Source organism: Microtus pennsylvanicus, chromosome 10 (genome assembly GCF_037038515.1).
Source record: "Microtus pennsylvanicus isolate mMicPen1 chromosome 10, mMicPen1.hap1, whole genome shotgun sequence".
NCBI lineage: Eukaryota > Metazoa > Chordata > Mammalia > Rodentia > Cricetidae > Microtus > Microtus pennsylvanicus.
Window position 1 is genome coordinate 15215804 of NC_134588.1, and position 21428 is coordinate 15237231.

Below are 21428 nucleotides of genomic sequence, written 5' to 3' on the forward strand. Positions count from 1 at the left end.
TCTGCAAGAGAATTAAGGACTCTTAGCTGCTGAGCCATCTCTCCATCTATGAGTAAGCTGTTTCATTGCTCTAACTACTCACCCTAATTCCTTGAGCTCTCTTTTTGAGAGGTAGATGTGTGGGCTTGGTTTGGTGGCAGGTTTCCTTTCTGTGGTTATTTAAATTGTTTTGTGAACGATCTTCTGACTGACACCTAGAATATAAAGTTTTGTTGCCATATTCTTTTTTGCTTTCAAGACATGGTTTCTCTGTGTTGCCCTGGCTGTTCTGAAGCTCACTCTGTAGACCAGGCTGGCTTTGAACTCGAAGATCCACCTGCCTTGCCTTCCAAGTGCTGGGATTAAAGGCATGTGCCACTAGATTTGTTGTTCTTAATTATTAGGGGAATATTGATATTTCATACTAAAAGATAATGTTGTAGGGGAGAAAACTAACTTTTCCTCACTCATAAGTTCTTTTAAAAACTTATGTATGATGTGTGCCTATGTGCCAGCATGCACCACACACACTCATGTGTCACACAGCACATATGGAGGTCGGGACAGCTGCGTGTCATTCTTCACCTTCCATCTCATTTGAGACAGGTCTTTTGTTTCTTGCATCTGGCAATTCTCTGCCTTCCATTGGCCCTTGGTTGTGGGATTGCAGTCACTTACTACCATGCCTGCGCTGATGTGGTCTCTGAGGAATCAATCAAGGGCAAGCAAGTGCTTTACCCGCTGAGCCATTACCCCAGCTCCGGCATCGGAAGTTCTCAGTTGAAAGAGATGGGTGAACAAGAGAAAACCCAGCAGGAGCTTATGGCTAGGTGCACGCCATAGATGTGGGATCCCCAGGGATGAAAAAAATCCCAGAGAAGTGCCCAGACAAGGAAGAGGATTTGGATGCTTAGGGGTGGAATCTTCTGGACAGGGGAGTAGAGAAGGCCTGGTTGCTGGTGGCGGTACGGTACACTCTGATGCCCCCTGCAGGCTGATGTGGGCACAACAGTTTTCTAAGGTCGCTCTGGAAGAAAGCCTGTTTGTAGGCTGCCTTAGGCAAACAGGGAAGGAGAGATCACTAGACATCAGCTTTTAGCTCCAAATAATCCTTGTGGCAGGTAGGCATATATTGGGGTAACATGTTCTGGTCACCCTCAGTGCCAGTTACAGAGTAGCCTGCATTTGGAAAGTCATTCCTCAAATAAAAAAACATACTCAAAAAGTTTGAACTGCAAACAGTTCTACAGTTACTTTCAAATCATTTTCTCATTTTTATTACATTTTATTTATTTTCTCTCTGTGTGCACATATGTTCGTGTGCATGATAACCTGTTTGTGCATGTGCACATGTGTGTGCTGCAGTATGTGTACAGAGGAGGAAGTCAGACTCCCCCTGTATCACGTGGGTCCCAGAGATTAAACACAGGGTGTCAGACTTGGTGGCAGGTGCTTCTACCTGCTGCTGAGCCGCCTCCCGGCCATGTGCTCAAGGCTTCACGGCTGTGAGGACTCTGCTGTTGGCATCAGTGCAGCAAGGGCGTGGTGTTCTTGGTCAGGCAGAATAGGACCCTTTTGATGTTCTCGGGAATAAGGTATGATTTTCAAGTTGCTATGGTGGTACAGGAAGTGGTTGTTTCCCAGTACCACAGAACGATTCATTCACAGCGACTGTTGGTTACCATGGTCCCCAGCAGACCAGTGGTTCCTGTCACAGCTACACCCTCAGGCCTGCCACAGTAATGACGTGATCACTGTGCATTTCTCTTGAGTATGTGGGAAAGTTCGGCTGCTGTAGAAGTGAACTAGGGGTGCCCGGGGCGTTCCTTAGTTGGTGGAGTGCTGTCCTGGCATGCTCACAGCCCTACCTGGGTTCCATCCTAAACACTGCACACGCTGGGCACGGTGGCACATACTGGAATCCTAGTGCTCAGAGGTGGAGGCGGGAGAATCAGGAGCTCAAGGTCTTTCTGAGCTTCTTAGGGAGTTTGAGGCCAGCTTGTGTAACAGGAGACTTAGTAACAAAAACAAAACAAAACAGACCTGTTAGGGTATGGATTCTTTTGAGCTTGTGGACTCTGTGTCCAAGCCTGTCATCTGATTTGAGGTCCTGGAGAACTCTGAAAAGTTGATGGGACCACATGTTAAAAGCCAAAAGGTCCTGTTCCTGCCCTGTAAAAACCGACAGTCCCATAGCACCCGTGCCACTGCAAGATGGTACGTGAGCTGGGAACTAAGGTGAAGACCTAAAAACACAGAGACAGACACAAACAGACAGAGACGTGGACACGGGTCATCCTTGATACAAGAATGCCAACGCCCCCTTTATTGCACTCAGGGTAAGCTTATATAGGAATCCTTAGCCACGCCCAGCTCTCAGGATCTTTCAGCTGTAGGTCTCCTTAATCTCATATTTTGATTATAGAACTACCATGATACCTTATGTAAGTGGCTGGTTTTCTAAAGCAGCATCATAAGAGTGCAGAAACCAGTTATGTAGATGAGATGAGATTTCAAATCCTACTTTCTGAATGTTAGGTCATTCTCTGTGACGAACTGTGACGGCTTTGTCCAGCTTTCAGGTTCTGAAGATTTCTTTATGTCCCTTTACTCCTGGCAGTGTTGCGTTGTGAAGCAGCCTGCTCTCCCGAGGGGGCACTGTAGCCTTACTACTGTAAGATTCACCCCCCCCCCGTGCATGTGTGTGCATGTCCATGTTGGTACGTGTTCATGTATGTATGTATATGGGGCTTGTGCCCTATGGATCCTCCTGGACCACCCTTGGGTGTCCTTCCTCAAGTGCCATCCACCTTGCTTTAACAAAAGGATTATTATTGTGTGTGTGTGTGTGCACCGATAGGAGTTTGTGCGCACCATGTGTATGCAATTGCCTGTGGACTGCCTGGAACTGGGATTACAGGCTGTTAGGAGCCACGTGAACTGGGTGCTGGGAACCGAACCCTGGTCCTTTGCAAGAGCAGAATGCATTTTCAACCAATGAGCCATCTCTCCATCTTCCTACCCTCTGTTTGTTTGTTGTTGTTTGTTTGAGATAGAGTCGCTCCTTATATGACCTGGAGCTCACTGGCTAAGCTAGCTGGCCAGGGTCCTCCTGGCTTCACTTCCCCAATGCTGGGTCACAACCATGCACAGCCACACACCCCTCTTTACATGGATGCTTGTGATTGGACTTGGGAACTCAAGATTATGTGGCAAGAACTTTGCTGACTGAGAAATCGCTCTAACCCCAACATTTCCTTTTTATCTTTTCATATCTCTTTGCATTTAATACCCCCAGTTTTCTCTCTTAACATTGTTCATTAGAACACTACATTGGCTCCAGCTATGAACTGACGAACACATCAACAATGACTAAAATTTATTCCTATTTCTTTTTTTGTTTGTTTGTTTTCTTGCTCAAGGTTTCCAGCAGGATCCCACTTTATACTTCATTATCATGGTTTTGTTTTCTAACCTTATCTTATTATTGCTATGTACAGTGTGTGTATGATGTGTGTGTGCATGTGTGCATGCATCTGTGTCGTGTCAAAGGACAAGCCTGTGGAGTCATTTCTCTTCTTTCCCCTGTACATGGGTCCCAGAGATCAAACCCAGGTCATCCGGACTGTGGCAGATGTGTTTTCTAGCCGGCCTCTTACTGGGTCCATGGTTGTCTGGTGTTTCAGGCTCCTCTTGACTGACAGCTACTCAGACTTGGCATGCTTCTGGAAGTCCTGAGGACTGGTTGGCCTATGGGAGGATTCTCTTTGGTTCGAGTTTGCTGGGAAGTCTCTATGAGGTGGGGTTCCAGCTTTGTGCGAGGCGGATCATGGAGACCCCTTCACCCTCCTCATGTCCCGTTGAGCACATCTGATTTCCTCATGCCTTAGTGTGGACCCCACAGTGTGACACTTTGTCTCTGTAAAGTTGTGCTTTTCCCCCCCTCTTTTCAGGCTGTACTTTTGGTTTCCCTTTCTGCTTTTTTCCCCCTATTTGAAATAGGGCCTCACTCACCCCAGTCTGTTCTCACACTGGCTATGAAGCTGAGAATGGCCTTGAACATCCACTCCTCCTGCCTCCACCTCCTAACTTTTCAAATTACAGGCATAGATCACTTCTCTTGTTCTGTGTTGTGCAAGACATCAAACCAAGAGCTTCATCCAGCCAGGCAAGCACTCCACCAGCCAAGTCCAGGCCGGCCCTGGGGCCTGTGATTCGGAAGTTCCTTCTGTGCACAGTCTACAGTTGGAGTGCAGGGAGTTACCCCTCCCGCCCTGAGGGTGGGCTCTCTGTATGTGTTAATAATTGTTGTAAGAGCAGAGGGCCACTTCCCAGCACCCGGCCGCCCAGCTAGTTTTTACCCGAAATAATTACATGGAAACTGTATTCTTTTAATCATTGCCTGGCCCATTAGTTCCAGCCTCTTATTGCCTAGCTCTTACATATTGATCTAACCCATTTCTAATAGTCTGTGTAGCACCACAAGGTGGCTTACCAGGAAAGATCTTAACCTGTGTCTGTCTGGAGTGGAAGAATCATGGCGACTGCCTGACTTGGCTTCTTTCTCCCAGCATTCTGTTCTGTCTACTCCGCCTACCTAATTTTCTGTCCTATCAAAGGGCTGAGGCAGTCTCTTTATTTAACCAATGAAATTAACACAAAACAGAAGACTCTCCCCCTTCATTTCCCCTTTTTCTGTATGTAATAGAGCTTATTTATATTTGTGTTTGTATTTATATTAACTTGCTTACATTGTTGTAGCCCTGGCGTTTGGTTTTCAGTTGATAGTCCTGGCATGTGTGCACATGTGTTCACATACATGTATGTTAAGAATTTCATCTTTGGTACAAGATGTTATAGCCCACAGCCACCAGGCATCACTAATTGCCTCCTTGGAGCCTTGGTGCTCATAGTTGCCAGGCGAAGGGGTTTACGGTGTTTCTCCTTCTCAAGGGTTTCTGAGTGCCTGCCACATGCCGCAGGTGATTTTTTAGATAGCAACTACACGCGAGAGAAGCAGACTGTGGTTTCTGCTCACGACTTGAGAAGACAGTTCATGGTGCCTTAATCTTCAGGGATTTATGAATTAGTAGAGAATGGAGCCATTTTAGGTCAAGCAGCATGGCTATAGCAACATCCACGGAGCTGGTACCCACGGTGCTGTCAGTGGACTCGGCAGTGGAGCTGAGATACAAAGAAAGTGTGTTGGTCCCGTCTCTCTGTGTCTCCACATACTGTAACATCAGAGCCAATTCTTCTCCTGATCACTCTCGGGGAGTACACCCTCTGATTTGCCATCAGTGGCAAAACATTAAATACAGGGATTCCCCTTTCCTCCTCCCTCCCTCTCCTCACCTCCCTTCCTTCTAGCCTACATACTATCTGTCTTTTAGGGGTTCTCAGTAGTCCTCATTGTCTGCTATGTTTAGCGAGTCCGGTTTTATCCCAGGCTTTTTCAGACCCAGGCCAGCTGGCCTTAGTGAGTTCCCAATAGAACATCCCCATTGTCTCAGTGTGTGGGTGCACCCCTCGCGGTCCTGAGTTCCTTGCTCGTGCTCTCTCTCCTTCTGCTCCTGATTTGGACCTTGAGATTTCTGTTTGGTGCTCAAGAACAATGGCAATGGGTTTTTGATCCTACTGCGCGTATTGGCTTTGTGGGAGCCTAGGCAGTTTGGATGCTCACCTTACTAGACCTGGATGGAGGTGGGTGGTCCTTGGACTTCCCACAGGGCAGGGAACCCTGATTGCTCTTTGGGCTGACGAGGGAGGGGGACTTGATTGGGGGAGGGGGAGGGAAATGGGAGGCAGTGGCAGGGAAGAGACAGAAATCTTTAATAAATAAATAAATTTAAAAAAATAAGTAAAAAAAAAAGAAAAAAAAAGAAACTGCTTGGGGGACAGCTCAGCGGCTAAGGGCTCTTCTTGTTCTTCCAGAGGATACAAGTTTGGCTCCCAGTACCCATGTTGGGCAGTCACAACTGCCTAAAACTCCAGCTCCACAGAATCCAACCCCCAGGCCTCTGACGTCACCTACAGTCATGTGTGTATACCCTCCCCCACATAATAAACATTAGTAAAAATAAATCTGGAGCCGGGCGGTGGTGGCGCATGCCTTTAATCCCAGCACTCGGGAGGCAGAGGCAGGCGGATCTCTGTGAGTTCGCGGCCAGCCTGGTCTACAAAAGTTAGTTCCAGGACCGGAACCAAAAGCTACGGAGAAACCCTGTCTCAGAAAAAAAAATAAATAAATAAATCTGGAGAAAAACAAGATCTCGTGTAGCCCAGGCTAACTCAAACTTTTCTGTGTAATCAAAGATGACCTTGAGCTTCTTATCCACTGCCTGCCCTAACTTCCCAAGTCTAGGATTATAAATGTGTATCACCATGCCCAGTTTATGCAGTGCTGGCATGGAAACCCAGGACCTCATGTATGTACATGCGTGTTCAGGTGCAACATGTAGAGAGCACACATGTGTGAAGGCCTGAGGTCAGTGTCCAATGTCTGTCCTTGCTCATTCTCCACCTTCATTGTTCGGAAAGGTCTGTCACGGAAGCTGAAGCTCACTTACTGGGCTAGGATGACTGCTGGTTTCCAGGGGTTCCGTCCCCTGGGGCTAGGGATGCAGAAGTAAACCACCGTCCTCTGACATTTTCTGTGGGTCCCGGGGACCCAAGTCCAGATCCTCATGCTTGTGAAGCAGCTACTCTTTCTGACTGTGCCTTCTCACTGTTCCCAGCAATCGTTTTTCCAATAGTTTCTCTGACTTCTTGGGTCAGTGGCTACCAGCTCAGCGTCTCAGTGATGGTTTCCTTATATAAGGACTGAAAGACTTGGGGTCCTATCTGAATATTTTGTAATGAAAAATCATCATTCTCTCTTGCAGATGTCCCTTTGAGGACCAGCCTGCCTCCGCCACTCAGAAATTACAAATACGGTAACCAATTGTTCATACTATTTTAAAAGATACAGAATTATTTTTGTTGGCATGAATTTAAATGTGGTGTTCAAATATTAACTTACTTTGGAGGGGCAGGAGGCATAGCTTAGTGAAGAATCTGCTTAGCATGGGCAAGACCCTGGTTGATCCCAGCACTAACATATATGTGATATCTACATACACTTTTGGACTGTTATGCATGTGTGAGCCACTTTTATTTTTATATCATTAATGTTTGCTTAGCATATGAATCAGAGATGCTTTTGAGGGTCTTTGGCAGTATATATATTATATATGTATACATACATCCATATATCAGTGTGGAAGTTTGTTAAGGAATTTAGGAGTCATAGCATGCTATGGAAGTCCATTGTAATTGTGTAGGGGAGTAGCATGCTTGTGAGGAATAGCATGCTTGGTAAAACTGTTTATAAATGAGGTTTCTTTGCCAGGTAATCAGAGGGGAAAACATGGCAGGGAACTAAGAATTTAAAGAAGTCATTTAGGGTTGTGGAAGTGGCTCCATTATCAGATTTTACAGTTGCAGGAAGCCCTGGGTTTTGTTCCTGAGCCAAACAAAACTAAGTGTGCTGGCGCACACCTGCAGTCCAGCGTGCTGGCGCACACCTGCAGTCCAGCGTGTTCACGCACACCTGCAGTCCAGCGTGTTCGCGCACACCTGCAGTCCAGCGTGCTGGCGCACACCTGCAGTCCAGCGTGTTCGCGCACACCTGCAGTCCAGCGTGCTGGCGCACACCTGCAGTCCAGCGTGTTCGCGCACACCTGCAGTCCCCCGTGCTGGCGCACACCTGCAGTCCAGCGTGCTGGCGCACACCTGCAGTCCAGGGTGCTGGCGCACACCTGCAGTCCAGCGTGCTGGCGCACACCTGCAGTCCAGCGTGTTCGCGCACACCTGCAGTCCAGCGTGTTCGCGCACACCTGCAATCCAGCGTGCTGGCGCACACCTGCAATCCAGCGTGCTGGCGCACACCTGCAATCCAGGGTGCTGGCGCACACCTGCAATCCAGCGTGCTGGCGCACACCTGCAATCCAGCGTGCTGGCGCACACCTGCAGTCCAGGGTGCTGGCGCACACCTGCAGTCCAGCGTGCTGGCGCACACCTGCAGTCCAACGTGCTGGCGCACACCTGCAGTCCAGGGTGCTGGCGCACACCTGCAGTCCAGGGTGCTGGCGCACACCTGCAGTCCAGGGTGCTGGCGCACACCTGCAGTCCAGGGTGCTGGCGCACACCTGCAGTCCAGCGTGCTGGCGCACACCTGCAGTCCTGCGTGCTGGCGCACACCTGCAGTCCAGCGTGTTCGCGCACACCTGCAGTCCCCCGTGCTGGCGCACACCTGCAGTCCAGCGTGCTGGCGCACACCTGCAGTCCAGGGTGCTGGCGCACACCTGCAGTCCAGGGTGCTGGCGCACACCTGCAGTCCAGCGTGCTGGTGCACACCTGCAATCCAGCAGTTGGAGGTGAGACAGGAGAATCTGAAGTTGAAGATCATTCTCAACTACATATGGAGGTCAAGGCCAACCTGGGATGCCTCTGACCTTGTCTCAAAAGAAGTGGTTTAGCATTTGAAATGTCAGTGACTTGAACATGCTTGGGGCTTTTGGTTTTTTGATTTTTTGAGACAGGGTTTCTCTGTGTAATTGCCCTAGCTGTCCGGGAACTAACTCTGTGCACCAGGCTGGCCTCAAACTCAGAGATCCATTGCCTCTGCTTCTGAGTGCTGGGATTAAAGGCGTGCACCACCACTACCCAGCCAAACAGGCTCATTTTACATGCTGCAATTAGTGACCTGAATATCCCGGAAAGAAGCTGGGGGTGGAGCGCAGTTGTTTGGGTGACTCCCTTGTATGCATAGAGCCCCCAGTGAGATCCCAACTGCTGCGTAAAGTGGGTGGCTCCAGAGCACCTGGGAGGCGGAGACAGGAGGATCTGAAGTTCAAAGTCATCCTCAGCTATAAAGCAAGCTGTCAAGGCCAGCCTGGGATACTTGAGACCCCGTCATCTCACAAACAAATAAATAAATAGCTAAGGGCTGGTGAGATGACTCTGCAGGTAAAGGCACTTGCTGCCCTTCCTGACAACCTGAGTTCAGTCTCTGGGACCCACATGATGGAAAGAGAGAACTAAATCCGCCAGTTGTCCTCTGCCGTGGCATGCATGTATGCACATCCATAAACACACAAATAAATGAAATACAATAAAGAGTGAAAATACAATCATAAAGCCAGAGGCTGCGAGCCACTGTCTGTTGTAGAGACCATGCAGTCCCTCATCTCAGTAGAGGGCACTGAGCAGACTTGGATTCGAGACCCTGCTTGGAAGTTACAGTGCAGCTAATACATATTTCTGCTAATTAGCACAGACATTCGAAAGTGTAAATTTTTTATCACCTTAAGTCATTTTCCGGAGTGCCTTTTCACTCCGTTCCCATCTGATAGGGCAACCAATGACCTACAATCTTTCGGAATCACAATCTACGTGTGCCTGCATTTTAATACCCGGCGTCTAATTGTGAGGTCGCAGAGGCAGCCAGGCAGGAGGCAGAGGCACTGAGTGGAAAGTACTTTGATTTATGAGACTTCAAGCATTTACATACTCAATACTGAAGCAGAGAAAGGAATAAAAAGCACGATTGAGGTAAATATGAAACTTCTCAATTGTGGCTTTCACAGCTTTTGAAGGAGAGTGCTTTGAATAGAATCTCGAAATCTTAAGCTTGAATCCACCTGCAAATTACATATAGTTTCCCTTTTTGCATATTGCGTGTGGGGGGGCATGTGCGATGTCAGTTCTTTTAGAAGATAACATTTAAAACAAGGAAAGCAGAGCTGGGGAGATGTCGATGGCGCATTTGGTAAAGTGCTTGCTGGACAAGTATGAGGTCCCCAAAACCCTCATTAAACATGCTTATAACAATGGCACCTACTTATAGTCCCAGAGCTGGGGAGGTAGAGACGGGTGTGTTCTTGGGGCTTGCTGACCAGACCAGCCTAACGTAACCAGTGGGTTCTAGGCCGGAGAGAAATTCTATCTCAAAAATAAATAAGTAAGTAAATAGATAAATAAGTGACAGGGTGGATGGCTTCCAAGGAAGGACAGTTGAAATTGTTCTCTTTCTCTGGCCTCCTCTCTCTCTGTGTCTCTTTCACACACACACACACACACACACACACACACACACACACACACACTATAAACAAGATAGTGTAACCATCAGAGACTCTAGGTTTCTGAGTCTCATTGGGGTAGAAATATGTCGTCATCCAGATGACTCTGGTCTGGCTGAGAAACAGCCCGCTGCTTTGTCTCGCTTAGGAACGGCTTGGTGCCAGCTTCTCCTACCATGGTTGTCCGGTACTTGTCTGGCTCGTGCACAGAACTGTGCACTGTGTGAGAGGAGTGGGGGCAGCGTAGGTTTCCCTTCTGCGGCTGTTTGGTTCTGTGCTGTTGTGTGAAGGGCCCACTCCTACAGCCAGGAGTGTCTGGTTTCTGAGACCCTCCTCCTGTTTAATTGGCATCTATAGCTGTTGGTTCAGCCATTTGTCCCGGGGACACAACTGTCTTGCATTTGGACACACAGTCTAGAGCTGTAGATTGAGCCATTTGTCCCAGGGACTCAGCTACCATGGATCTGGACACAGTAATCATCTTGACTTCTGTATACAATGCTAAGCCTTGTGTGTGGTCCCTTAGATTTTATTGTTTGTTTGTTCATTTGTCTGTTTTGAGACCAAGTCTCTCTAGCCCAGGCTGACCTGGAACTCTCTATGTAGACCAGGCTGGCCCCAAACAGAGATCTGCATGTCTGTGCTTCCTGAGTGCTGGGATTAAAGGTGTGCACCCAGCTAGCCTGGTGTGTTTTTTGGTGCAGTATGAAATGCATGGGCTAGCATGTTAAATACTCTACAAATATACATCACTACTTTTAAAATTTTCAACATTTAGAACCCCATTTTCTGTTGTAGTGATTTATGTATATGAATGTTTGCCTGTGTGTATATAAGTCTACCATGTGTAAACTCTGTCCACAGAAGCCAGAAGAAGGTGCCAGATCCCCATAACTGGGGTTATTGACAGTTGTGAGCCAGCACCTGTGTGCTGGAACCAAACCTGAATCCTCTGCAAGAGCAGCAGATGCTCTTAATGGCTGAGCCATCTTCACAGCCCCATTTGTATATGTTTTTAAAGGTTTATTTTTATTTACATGTGTCTCTCTGTGTGTGTTCCTGTGGAGGCCAGAGGAGAGCTTTGGATCTCCTGAAGTGAAGTCACAGGTGATAATGAGCCACCCAGCCTGGGTTCCTCCAAAAGAGCCGTGCACACCCTCAAGCTTTCTCCCTAGCCCTGGGATAATATGTTTATAAAATCTTACTTTTCAAGGAGTTTTTATTAAGGAAATATTTTTGTTAATAAAGTGGTTTGTGAGTTTTTTTTTAAAAAAGAAGTCAAAATAAGCATGTCTGTAACCCAGCACTTGGGGAGCTAGAAGCAGAAGGACCAGGAGTTCAAGACTAGCCACATAGCAAGTTCAAAACCAGCCCGGGCAACTGGAGACCCTGTTAAAAACAGACAAACAAACAAAAATCAAAACCAGGCAAAATCAACAATCAAACAAACCATCCCAAAGTCAGAATGAGTGATGTTCTCACTGTGGAGGAAGTGACGTTTTTTTCTTTACTTTCTTTGGTTTTGCCAATTTCAGTTGAAGAGAAAAGTCTGGGTGAAAATTTCAGCTCACAGTGTCTTTGTCCTGCTGAGAAAAGGTAGCTTCCCCTAGTGTAGGTTTGCTGAGCCTGCTGAGCATTTGCCTCACATGAGGGTCTGGAGGGGTTTCTCAGGAGTTAGAGAATTCCCAGCACAGTCATGGCTGCTCACAGCCATCCTTAACTCCAGTTCCATGGGGATCTTCTTTCTCTCCTGAACGCTTGTGTATGTATTTGTAGGTGCACATATGTGTGGGGGAGTGTACATATATGCAAGTGTGTGTTGACATCTGGTATTTTCCTCTAGCACCATCTGCCTTGTTTATTTATTTGGAGCTCACTTACATGGCTGGACTTGGCGGGCCAGTGAACTCCTGGGCTCCACTGTTCTCCGCCCCTGGGCTGGGATTAGAGATGTGTGCCACAAAACCTGTCTTTTTGACATGGCTTCTGGGGATGGGCCTCAGATTCTCTTGCTTGGACAGCCAGCTCTTTACTCTCCCCAACCCGACCGTTGAAGATAGTGAATCATTCTCAGTGTAAGAGTGTGGTGGTTTAAAAGAAAATGGCCCCCAAAGGGTGGCACTATTAGGAGGTATGGCCTTGTTAGAGGAAGTGTGTCACTGGGGGGCAGCCTTTGAGGTTTCCTGTGCTTGGAATACCACCCAGTGAGTCAGTTGACTTCCTGTTGCCTGCAAGATGTAGGACTCTCAGCTGTTCCTCCAGTACCAAGTGAGCCACTCCAGTTAAATGTTTTCATTTATAAGGGTTGCCGTAGTCATGGTGTCTCTTCACAGCAATAAAACCTAACTAAGACAATGAGTGTCTATGTGCACCATGTCCCAGCTTGGTGCCTGAGATAGGCAGAAGAGCCACAGTGCCCTTGTACTGCACCATTCTCCACTGAGTGACAGACTTTATGATGACCTAGCTACGCTGAGGTGTGCTATAGATCCTGCTTCTCAGACAGATTCTTTTTCAGTGTCCCTAGTAGAATGGAATTTAGTGTTACAGATTCTTTCTTACAGCATAGCCAGTAAAACAGAACTTAGTGTACTGTTGAGAGCTTCTTCAGATAGAGCTATATACTGTGATCATAATACAGTAATTAAATGGTTTAGAAAGTGAAGTAGAGAATCAGAAGCTTTTAGAATTCAAGTATGCAGAATACTTGTGTCTGCTGTATAACTAGGGACTGATTGTCTTAGAGTTAGAGGGGTGGGTACATGTTTTTAAATGTAAGAGCTTATATGCACGGTGGTCCCAGATGGAGAGTAATAATGGTGGAAGAAGCAGCCAGCAGGTACCTGGTCAGGAAGAGATCACGTCTTCACCACATGCAGATAGCAGAGGATTCAGAGTTCGAGGTTCATCAAGTGGAGAGAAATAGTCTGTGGCAAAAGTTCAGTATGGCCTGGTTTCAGCACAAGTAGCTACAGAGTGGAGCTGGGTTCAGATGGAGTAGGCTCTGGGTAAAGTGTTTGTCTTACAGGCCTAACTGTCTGAGTTTGACCCCCAGCACCCACATATAAGGTGAACATGGTGGCACACATCTGAAATGCTAATGCTGGCAAGGCAGAAATGGGAAGATCTGAGCGGAATATATGAATTCCAGGTTCTGTAGGGGGAAAAGGGTGAGGAAAAACACCCTGAGCTTAACTTGACCCCAGGACCAAGTCTTGAAACCCTACCAGTCCCTGAGCTTGCCCTAGAGTCAGGCTACAGAATCCTGCATATCCACCATATCCCCCACCCCCAGCACGGAATCCCACCAATCCCTGAGATCCCTGAGGATGAAATCCCACCAATCCCAAGCCACTCTGGGAAAGCTCCTCTCCGCCTCCCTCCAAGAAAGCCTATCTAAGCTCTGTACTTTGCTTCATTTGCTGCTGCTTCTCCCGCTAGAGGCAACCACCCTCCTGGACTTTTCCCTCCCAATAAATTTTGAGCGAGGTTTGTTGTGTGGTATGACACTTTTGCCTGAGAGAGCCCAGCTGTATTAGAAATGTATGTAGAACATTTTTTAAACTTTCTCTGGAGTTGAAGTGGCACAGAATTGTAACACTTTTGTTGGGGAAATTTTCGCCTAGCCAAGCCCAGCTGTATGACTTCTCTGGCTCTGAGCAGAGCTGTAAAAACTTCACTGGGGACGCCCACCCCCTCACCCGCTGGAGCAGGGTTGTTACATTTGCACTGAGGAAACCTTTCCCTGGAGCAGAGCTGTAAGCTGCAAAACTTACAGTGACTTTGTGGTATTCCTTGGCTCCCGACTGCCAAAATACCTTTCCATCTGAGCTCCAACACTTACAGGTTCAGAGAAAGACTGTCTCTAAATACTGGGTGGAGAGCAATAGGGGAAGACACCTGACATCAACCTCTGACCTCCTTGTTCATGCATGTACAGCATGCATGCTATTTACAAGCATGTGCATGCACTCATACACACATGTGAATGCATACATGCATATGCTTGCGCACACATACAGATATGTGCACACATGCATGTATACATATATGCACCCATACACACATACATACCTTACACACACGTGTACACACAAAAAGAATAACAGATATTGGTGGTCTTTGGGCATTGGCAAGCTCTGAAGGTAACAGCACTTTTCCAACCCAGTTATTTGACCTGCAGGCCTTATAACTGCCTCAAGAAAATAGTGATTTTTTTTTTAGCCACTTTTCATTTGTATTTTTTTATTTAAAGACAGGGTCCCACCATGCAGCCTTGACCAGAACTTGCTCTATAGATCAAACTGGCTGGGAACTCATAGAGATCTGTCTGTCTCTGTCTCCTGAATGCCGAGATTAAAGATGTATACCACCATCCCTTGCTGAAGACCAGCTTCGACAAAACTCAAAAGTTCCAGGGTAGGAGCATGAGAATTAGAATTATTAAGCAAAAGGAACAGAGATATAAGAGAAATAAGAGACAGAAACAGAGCAGCATAGGAAGGGACATTCCGCCTCGTTTATCTTCCACACGCTTACATATTTTACTCTGAGAGGGGAGAGGGAGGTGACAGACTTCGTTAACATGATATAAGGAATGGACTTGAATTCTCCAGCTTTCGGTTCAAGTGGAGCGGATCCATCTCTATACCTGAAATACTAATTAACACACCCTAGGTCAGTCAGAATCTCTCGTTTGTAGCCACACCTGTTGTCAACAACTTTAAGAGAGGAAAAATAAGCTCAGACTCTTGGCTTCCAGTCAGGTGGAACAGGCTCACAACTCTGGGCCCTCACAATGCTCGGCTGTCACTTGTGTCTTCATTATATATATACACACACACACACACATACATACATACATACATACATACATATACATATAGTTTACTCTTAGCTTTTCGTGACTCTAGAAAAGATAATGGAGTTTTGTGTTTGCTGTTCAGACTTCCGGTTCCGCTGCTCCATTGTTGCATGTGAAAGGCCTAAGCTTGGAACCTTCATGGACACGCCTGACCCACAGGCCTCGTGAAGCCAGTACGAAAGTGACCCTCACTTTAAACATTATCAAGTGTTCTGTGATTTGTTTTTGGTAATTCAGGGCTTCTTGATTTTGAACTTTGTAGATGACAATTTCATATCAATGTCAAAAGGTTATCGATTTAAAGTATCTTTGTGTATCTCTCTCCCTCCCTCTGCCTCTTTCTCCCTCTCTTTTCCTTTCCCTCCTCTCCCTTTTCTCCCCATGGTCCCCCCTTCTTCCTTCCAGGATCTGCATATGTGAGCAGTCCACCACGGAGCTCCACTTCTGACCTCCTATACTTTGCATAATTTGCTAAAGTGCATTTTCTTTTAAAGTAGGACAGATTTTAAGTAGGTATGTTTATAAAGAAAGGCTTTCAGTTTTTCCAGTTTCTGTATCTAATAATTACAACAGAGGTTTTAGATAAATCTGTGTGAACAAAGAACTCGTTTGTTTTTTCTTTCAGATACACTAAAGATTCTTCATCAAGCTCACAAAGCAAAGGTGTGTCATGGATGGGCTTCGGGTGGGTGGGGCTTATGGTGGGCGGGGTTTCTGGTGGTGGGGTTTCTGATGGACAGGGCATCTGATGGGTGGAGTCTCTGGTGGGCGGGGTCTCTGATAGGTAGGGTTTCTGCTATACCAGCTTCACCAGTGTTGCTAGAAGCTGGAGTAAGCAAATAGACATGTGTGTCTAAAATCTCTCCTATTCTAGGAATTAGTTTTGGGAGGTGGCTCAGTCAATAGTGTTTACCTTACAGGCATGGGGACTGAGTTTGTTTCCCCAGTGCCCAGGTGAAAGCCAGATACCATGGTGTACGCCTGTAATCCCAGCACTGGGAAGGTGGAGACAGAAGGGTCCCTTGATCCAGGTTAGCCTAGCTGAATTGGTGAGCTCCAGGTTCAGGAAGACAATGTCGCAGAGACCAAGGTGAACCAGCATTTTGCGTGTGGACTGTGACCTGCTGTCTTGAAGGTTGGCTTTAATTACCAAGCTTCCACCGTGGTAGCTGGTGGAGACCTGGTCAAGGCACGGTGATCTGTGTGCAGGCCGAGCAGCGCCACATACAGTGCCAAGGCCCAGACTGGCCTGGGTCACAGGTTTGACATCACGGATGCCCAGTGTGCTTTGCTCTCGAGTGTGTGAGTGAGGGAGTGGTGGAAGGAGACTTTTGTAGGTCCATGAGGACATGGCGGCTCTTGAGAAGGGTAGTTCTGCTGAAATGGATAAGCAGAAAGAAAGGACACTGCTTCTCCCTCTGTTTCATACTGCTACCAGCCAGAGCCCCCAGCTTCAGCTCCAGCCGTAGCTCCTGGCATCAGTGCTTTCTGACCAGGTCTGTCTTTTCTATATGGACCTGAGGAGTCTCCATGAAGTCTCAAAGAAAGAAACGACAATAACAGGAATAGCAGAGAGCAATTGAAGACATAGCTGATATGGACATCTGGCATTTACATGCACACATACAAATACATGTTTGTTCATGTACCCCACACACATACAAAAGCCAACTCAGGGCCAGCAAGCTTGTTCAGGGTAAGGCACCTGTTGCCAAGCCTGACTACTGGAATTTAATCCCTGGAACCTACATGGTGGAAGTTGTCCTTTGACCGCTGCTGTGGGATGCACACCCACACATCATACACACAGTAAATAAAATGTAATATCAAGGTTTAAAAAGCTACGTCATGTGTATTTGCTACTAACATATCTTTAAAATAAAGTGTGAAATAGCCAGACATGGTGGAGCATGCCTTTGATCCCAGCACTTGGGAGGCACAGGCAAAGGGATCTCACTGAGTTCAAGGCCAGCCTGTAGCAAACTTTCTCGTCAGACTTTCTTTGGGACTGCCAGCTCCCCAATCATGACACAGATTATAAAATTATAATTACCATAAAATTATAATTATAAAAGCTTGGCCTTTAGTCTAGGCGTATTCCCACCTAACTCCATAACTTAAGTTACCATGTTTCTATTCATCTACCTCTGCTACGTGACTGTTTACCTCCCTTCCACTCTGTACGTCTACTCTTGTGTCTTGCCAGATTCTTGTGTGCCTAGATTCATCCAGAGATCCTCTCTGTTCCTGGAAGTCCCGCCTAGTCTCTCCCACCTTGCTGTCTCCATTCAGCTCTTTATTAAACCAATCAGAAGCCACTATAGGCAGAGGCACATCTTCGCTGTGTACAGAAAGATTGTCCCACAACACCAGCCTCGTGTGCAAAGCAAGTTCTAGGACAGCTGGGCATATAGAGAGGCCTGTTCTCAACAAAACAAAACAAAATTTAAAAACAAAAAACAAAAAAAAAATGTGTGTGTAGGGGGAACTCCCACACATTTATACAGAATAGGCACAGGATATGCTAAAACCCAGCTTGTGTAAAGAATCTGCTTGGCATCTGGAAACTGAATCTCTTTCTAATTCTGTAGCAGAAACAAAGGCCCAGAAGCGAACGCTGGTGCTCTGTGTATGGGCACAGGCCACAAGAGCCCTGGTGGATACTTCCACAGAGGCACAGCCCACACTTCCAAGGTATCCCTGACCTTAAGAGAACTGCGTGTTTATGTGTTCTGTGTTTTCGTTCATATGTTCTTGAATACATGTGAGGTTTGGACGATGCTGCCGCCAAAGGTGTCCTTCTCACACAAGATGTGAGTGTCTTTTCTCCTAAGCCTCTGTGGCCTTCCATAGACTCTCATTGAAAATGTCAGCTCACTCTTACATAGCTGCTCAAGGATAAGGGACACACTTGAGTGGTGTGTGTGTGTTTGTGTGTACCTGTGCATCTATCTGTACGTGTGTATGGAGACAGGTGTGCTCATGCTTGTAAAGACCAGGGTCAACACTGAATGACTTCCTCAGTTGCTCTCCACTTTTTATTGTTTTTTTGAGTCAGGGTATCCCTATGTAGGTCTGCATGCCTGGAACTCACTGTGCTATGTAGACCAGGCTGGTCTCAAACTCACTGAGATCTGCCAGTCTGTGCCTTGAGAGTGCTGGGATTTAAGGCATATGTCACCATGCCTGGCTTCCACCTTATCTTTTAGACAGGATCTCACATTGAACCTGGGTCTTATTGTATAGTACCCTGGCTGGCTTAACCCCATCTTTTCTCCACGTTGCCAACACTGGGATTGCTCCCTCATGGCCAGCTTTGGAACTCAGGTGCTCACACTGTGTGGCAGACACTTTACTGACTGTACCACGTCCCAGCCCTGAGGGGTTATACCTTTTTATTCATGTCTCTTCATATCTTACCACCTAGTGTAATGTCTCAGTCATAAGAATTGTTATAATTTTTTAAATCTTTATTGCATTTTATTTATTTATTACGTGTGTGTGTGTGTACATGCTGTGGTGCATGTATGAAGGTCAGAGGGCAACTCCCAGGAGTCTGTTCTCTCCTCCTGCTGTGTTGGTTACAAGATCTAGGTCTTCAGGCTGGGCCTCAGGTGCCTTTACTTCTGAGCCATCTCACTGGCTCTCCCTAACAAGTTTTGAGTGAACTATTTATTGATGAATTGATTTCTTTTTATTCTTGTTTCAAGTCGTTGGCACAGTTGTAAACTCAAGCTTTCAGATGAATGTGTGTCACAGGCGACACAGAGCAAGTGGCTGAGAGTGTCAGTCGGCTTCAGGTTAGGGACTTAGTGACATTTATTGCATATGAAAATTTGACAGTGTCTTAAAATATTGGGCTGACACATTGAAGTCTGAGGCTGCAGTGCGGCACCTGCTCTTTTGTGGGTACCAGGATGCTCCACCACAGTCTGCCCACAGGCTTCGTCCGTGGGGTGTTTTCATTCTGATTTCTAAACAGTAGGGAAGACAAGGTATGGTTTTGTTTTATGTTTTATTAGTTACATTTCTCTCTGATGGGGCAGACTATCTGACAACAGTGGCTTAAGAGAGAGAGTTATTTATTTCTTTATTGTCTTATATCCTGTGTTTTAGGACATAATCCTAAATGGAGGGGAAGCATGGCATTTATAATAAGCAGAGCCACGGATGCTGGAACTCAGCACCCCCATGTGCACATGTGCATGTGCGTGTGTGTATGTGTATGTACAGTGGCCGGCAGAGGGTGTTGGGTCTCCTGCTCTGTCCCTCTCCACCACACTCCCCTGACACAAGATCTCTCACCAAGCCTAGAATTCGACTGGCAGCCAGTAAGCCCCAGCAACTCCTGTCTACCCTCCATATAGCGCTGAAGTCACAGGCACCCTCTGCTTTTTGAAGGCACTGGGGATTTGAACTTAAATCCTAATGCTTGCACAGAACATGCTCTTACTCAGTGAGCCATCTCTCCTGCCCTACAGCCATATTTTTAAGAGAGAAAATAATGTAAGACTTTGGAAGACAGCACATGTTACATTTGTGTTTGCACATTTATCTCCACATGTGTGACATGCATTGATGGTGTCAGGAAACACACATGGCCAGGTGCAGTTTCTGCAGAGGACAGGTCAGTAGCTGGGGCATAGGGGTAGGAGATTTTGCAATTTTCATTCTCTATGTTCTTGGAGAATTTTGTATTTCGATTCTGTGTTCTAAAAGAACTTTTTTTGTTTTTTGTTTGTTTGTTTATTTGTTTTGTTTTGTTTTGTTTTTTCGAGACAGGGTTTCTCTGTGGTTTTTGGAGCCTGTCCTGGAACTAGCTCTGTAGACCAGGCTGGTCTCGAACTCACAGAGATCCGCCTGCCTCTGCCTCCCGAGTGCTGGGATTAAAGGCGTGCGCCACCACCGCCCAGCTCTAAAAGAACTTTTAAAGAAAGCATTGAATTTTTTTTTCAGTGATTGTACTCTGGAGTTCAGGGCCCTCGTCGGTACTGAGTGAAGTTCATGATCCATGGAACATGGTCTCTGGCTTGTGGGGCTTCTGTTGGGAAGTGGGGAAGCCTTTCTGTTGAGTCTGTCTCACGTATATTCTAGAAACAGGGCAGGCGGGGCTTGGGCAGTGCTTTCAGCAGAAAAGTGTTTGCCTGGCAAGCATGAGGACCGGGGCTCGGGTCCCCAGAACTCACGTAAAAAGCTAGGTGTGGTGACAAGCACTATTGTCAGCACTGGGGAGGCAGAATAGGCAGCTCCCCAGGGCTCATGCCAGCTAGTCCAGCTAATCAGTGAGTTCTAGGGTCAGTGAAAGACCACAGCCATTCTCAGTCCATTGTCATCATGGTGGGACGTGGCATGGTGCAGTGCAGGCAGACATGGTGCTGGCGAGGAAGTGAACTGAGCACAAGCCCGCTCCCACAGTGACACACTTCCTCCAACAAGGCAGCACCCACTCCAGCAAAGCCACAGCTCCTGATAGTGCCACTCCCATTTGGGGGCTATTTTCCTTCAAACTACCAGAGACCCTGTTGTAAACAATACAGTGGAGTGGAGATTGAGCAAGCCACCCAGCACTGACTCCATCACACACGCACCCATGCACTCACATACACACACATACGTGGAACTAGAATAGACTACTAAACAGCTGAATTCTGATTGGCTGTGGGACTGTGTGCCCCATCTGCAGAAACTTCCAGGTGTTAGTCAGGGGAGACAACAACCCCAGATTGTCTCCAGTGATGTCCATCCAGATTTGAGATATCTCTGGAGAACAGAATTCACCACCTCTCCAAATCACTTAGAAATACACCAGCAAATGAGACACAGTCTAAAATCCTTGTCAGCTTGGGCATGGTTTTTAGATATGTGCCCTTGGGGCCACTTAAGGCCACCATCACTTCTCTCAGATGTCACATTGTCAAGAATGTGTCCTCAGTTCCGTCTCTGATGAGCCACATGCCCCGGGCCTGCATTTTTGCAGTTCTTCGCAGGTTCTTGCAACGTGGTGACAGCAGACATAGAGGGTGCACTCAGTACTAAGGGTCTGGATGGGCCATCGCACATCCTCCTTAACGCCAGGAAAGGGCGAAGCTGCACTCACTTCCCCCGCTGTAGCTGCAAGGTAACTGAAGCCTGGAGAAGTTTTCAGTGTTGAGTGCACAAAGCTGGGCACCCAGGGAACCCGTGTTAGAATCCCAGCTTGTTCCCAAAGCCTGTTGTAGCACTGTCTGCAGTGTAGCTTACAGGGCTGGCACTTAGTAGGTCTATATTCTGCATCCTCTCTGTTGTCTCCTTACCACAGTAGAATGTCACATGACTTAGATTAGTGTGTGTGTGTGTGTGTGTGTGGTATGTGCATGTTCATGGGTGTGTACACATGTTCATGCTGGGTGCATGCAATATGGAAGCCAGAAGTTGATGTTGGATGTCTTCCTCTATTGTTGACCACTTTACTTTTTAAACTA

At 47.0% G+C, this 21428-nt stretch overlaps 1 protein-coding gene across 3 annotated transcripts in view; it reads left to right on the top strand.

Moving 5' to 3' along the window:
* Window positions 1–21428, top strand: part of C10H2orf76 (chromosome 10 C2orf76 homolog) — a 57700-nt gene that overhangs the window by 23853 nt on the left and 12419 nt on the right. For all 3 annotated transcript variants that reach the window (XR_012912029.1, XM_075987741.1, XM_075987740.1), the window contains exons 3-4: window positions 6864–6914; window positions 15593–15630. Coding sequence is in view for 2 of the 3 variants with exons in the window: in XM_075987741.1 (XP_075843856.1) it covers window positions 6864–6914; window positions 15593–15630 (89 nt within the window). In the remaining variant the exon portion in view is untranslated. The remainder of the gene's footprint in view (window positions 1–6863; window positions 6915–15592; window positions 15631–21428) is intronic.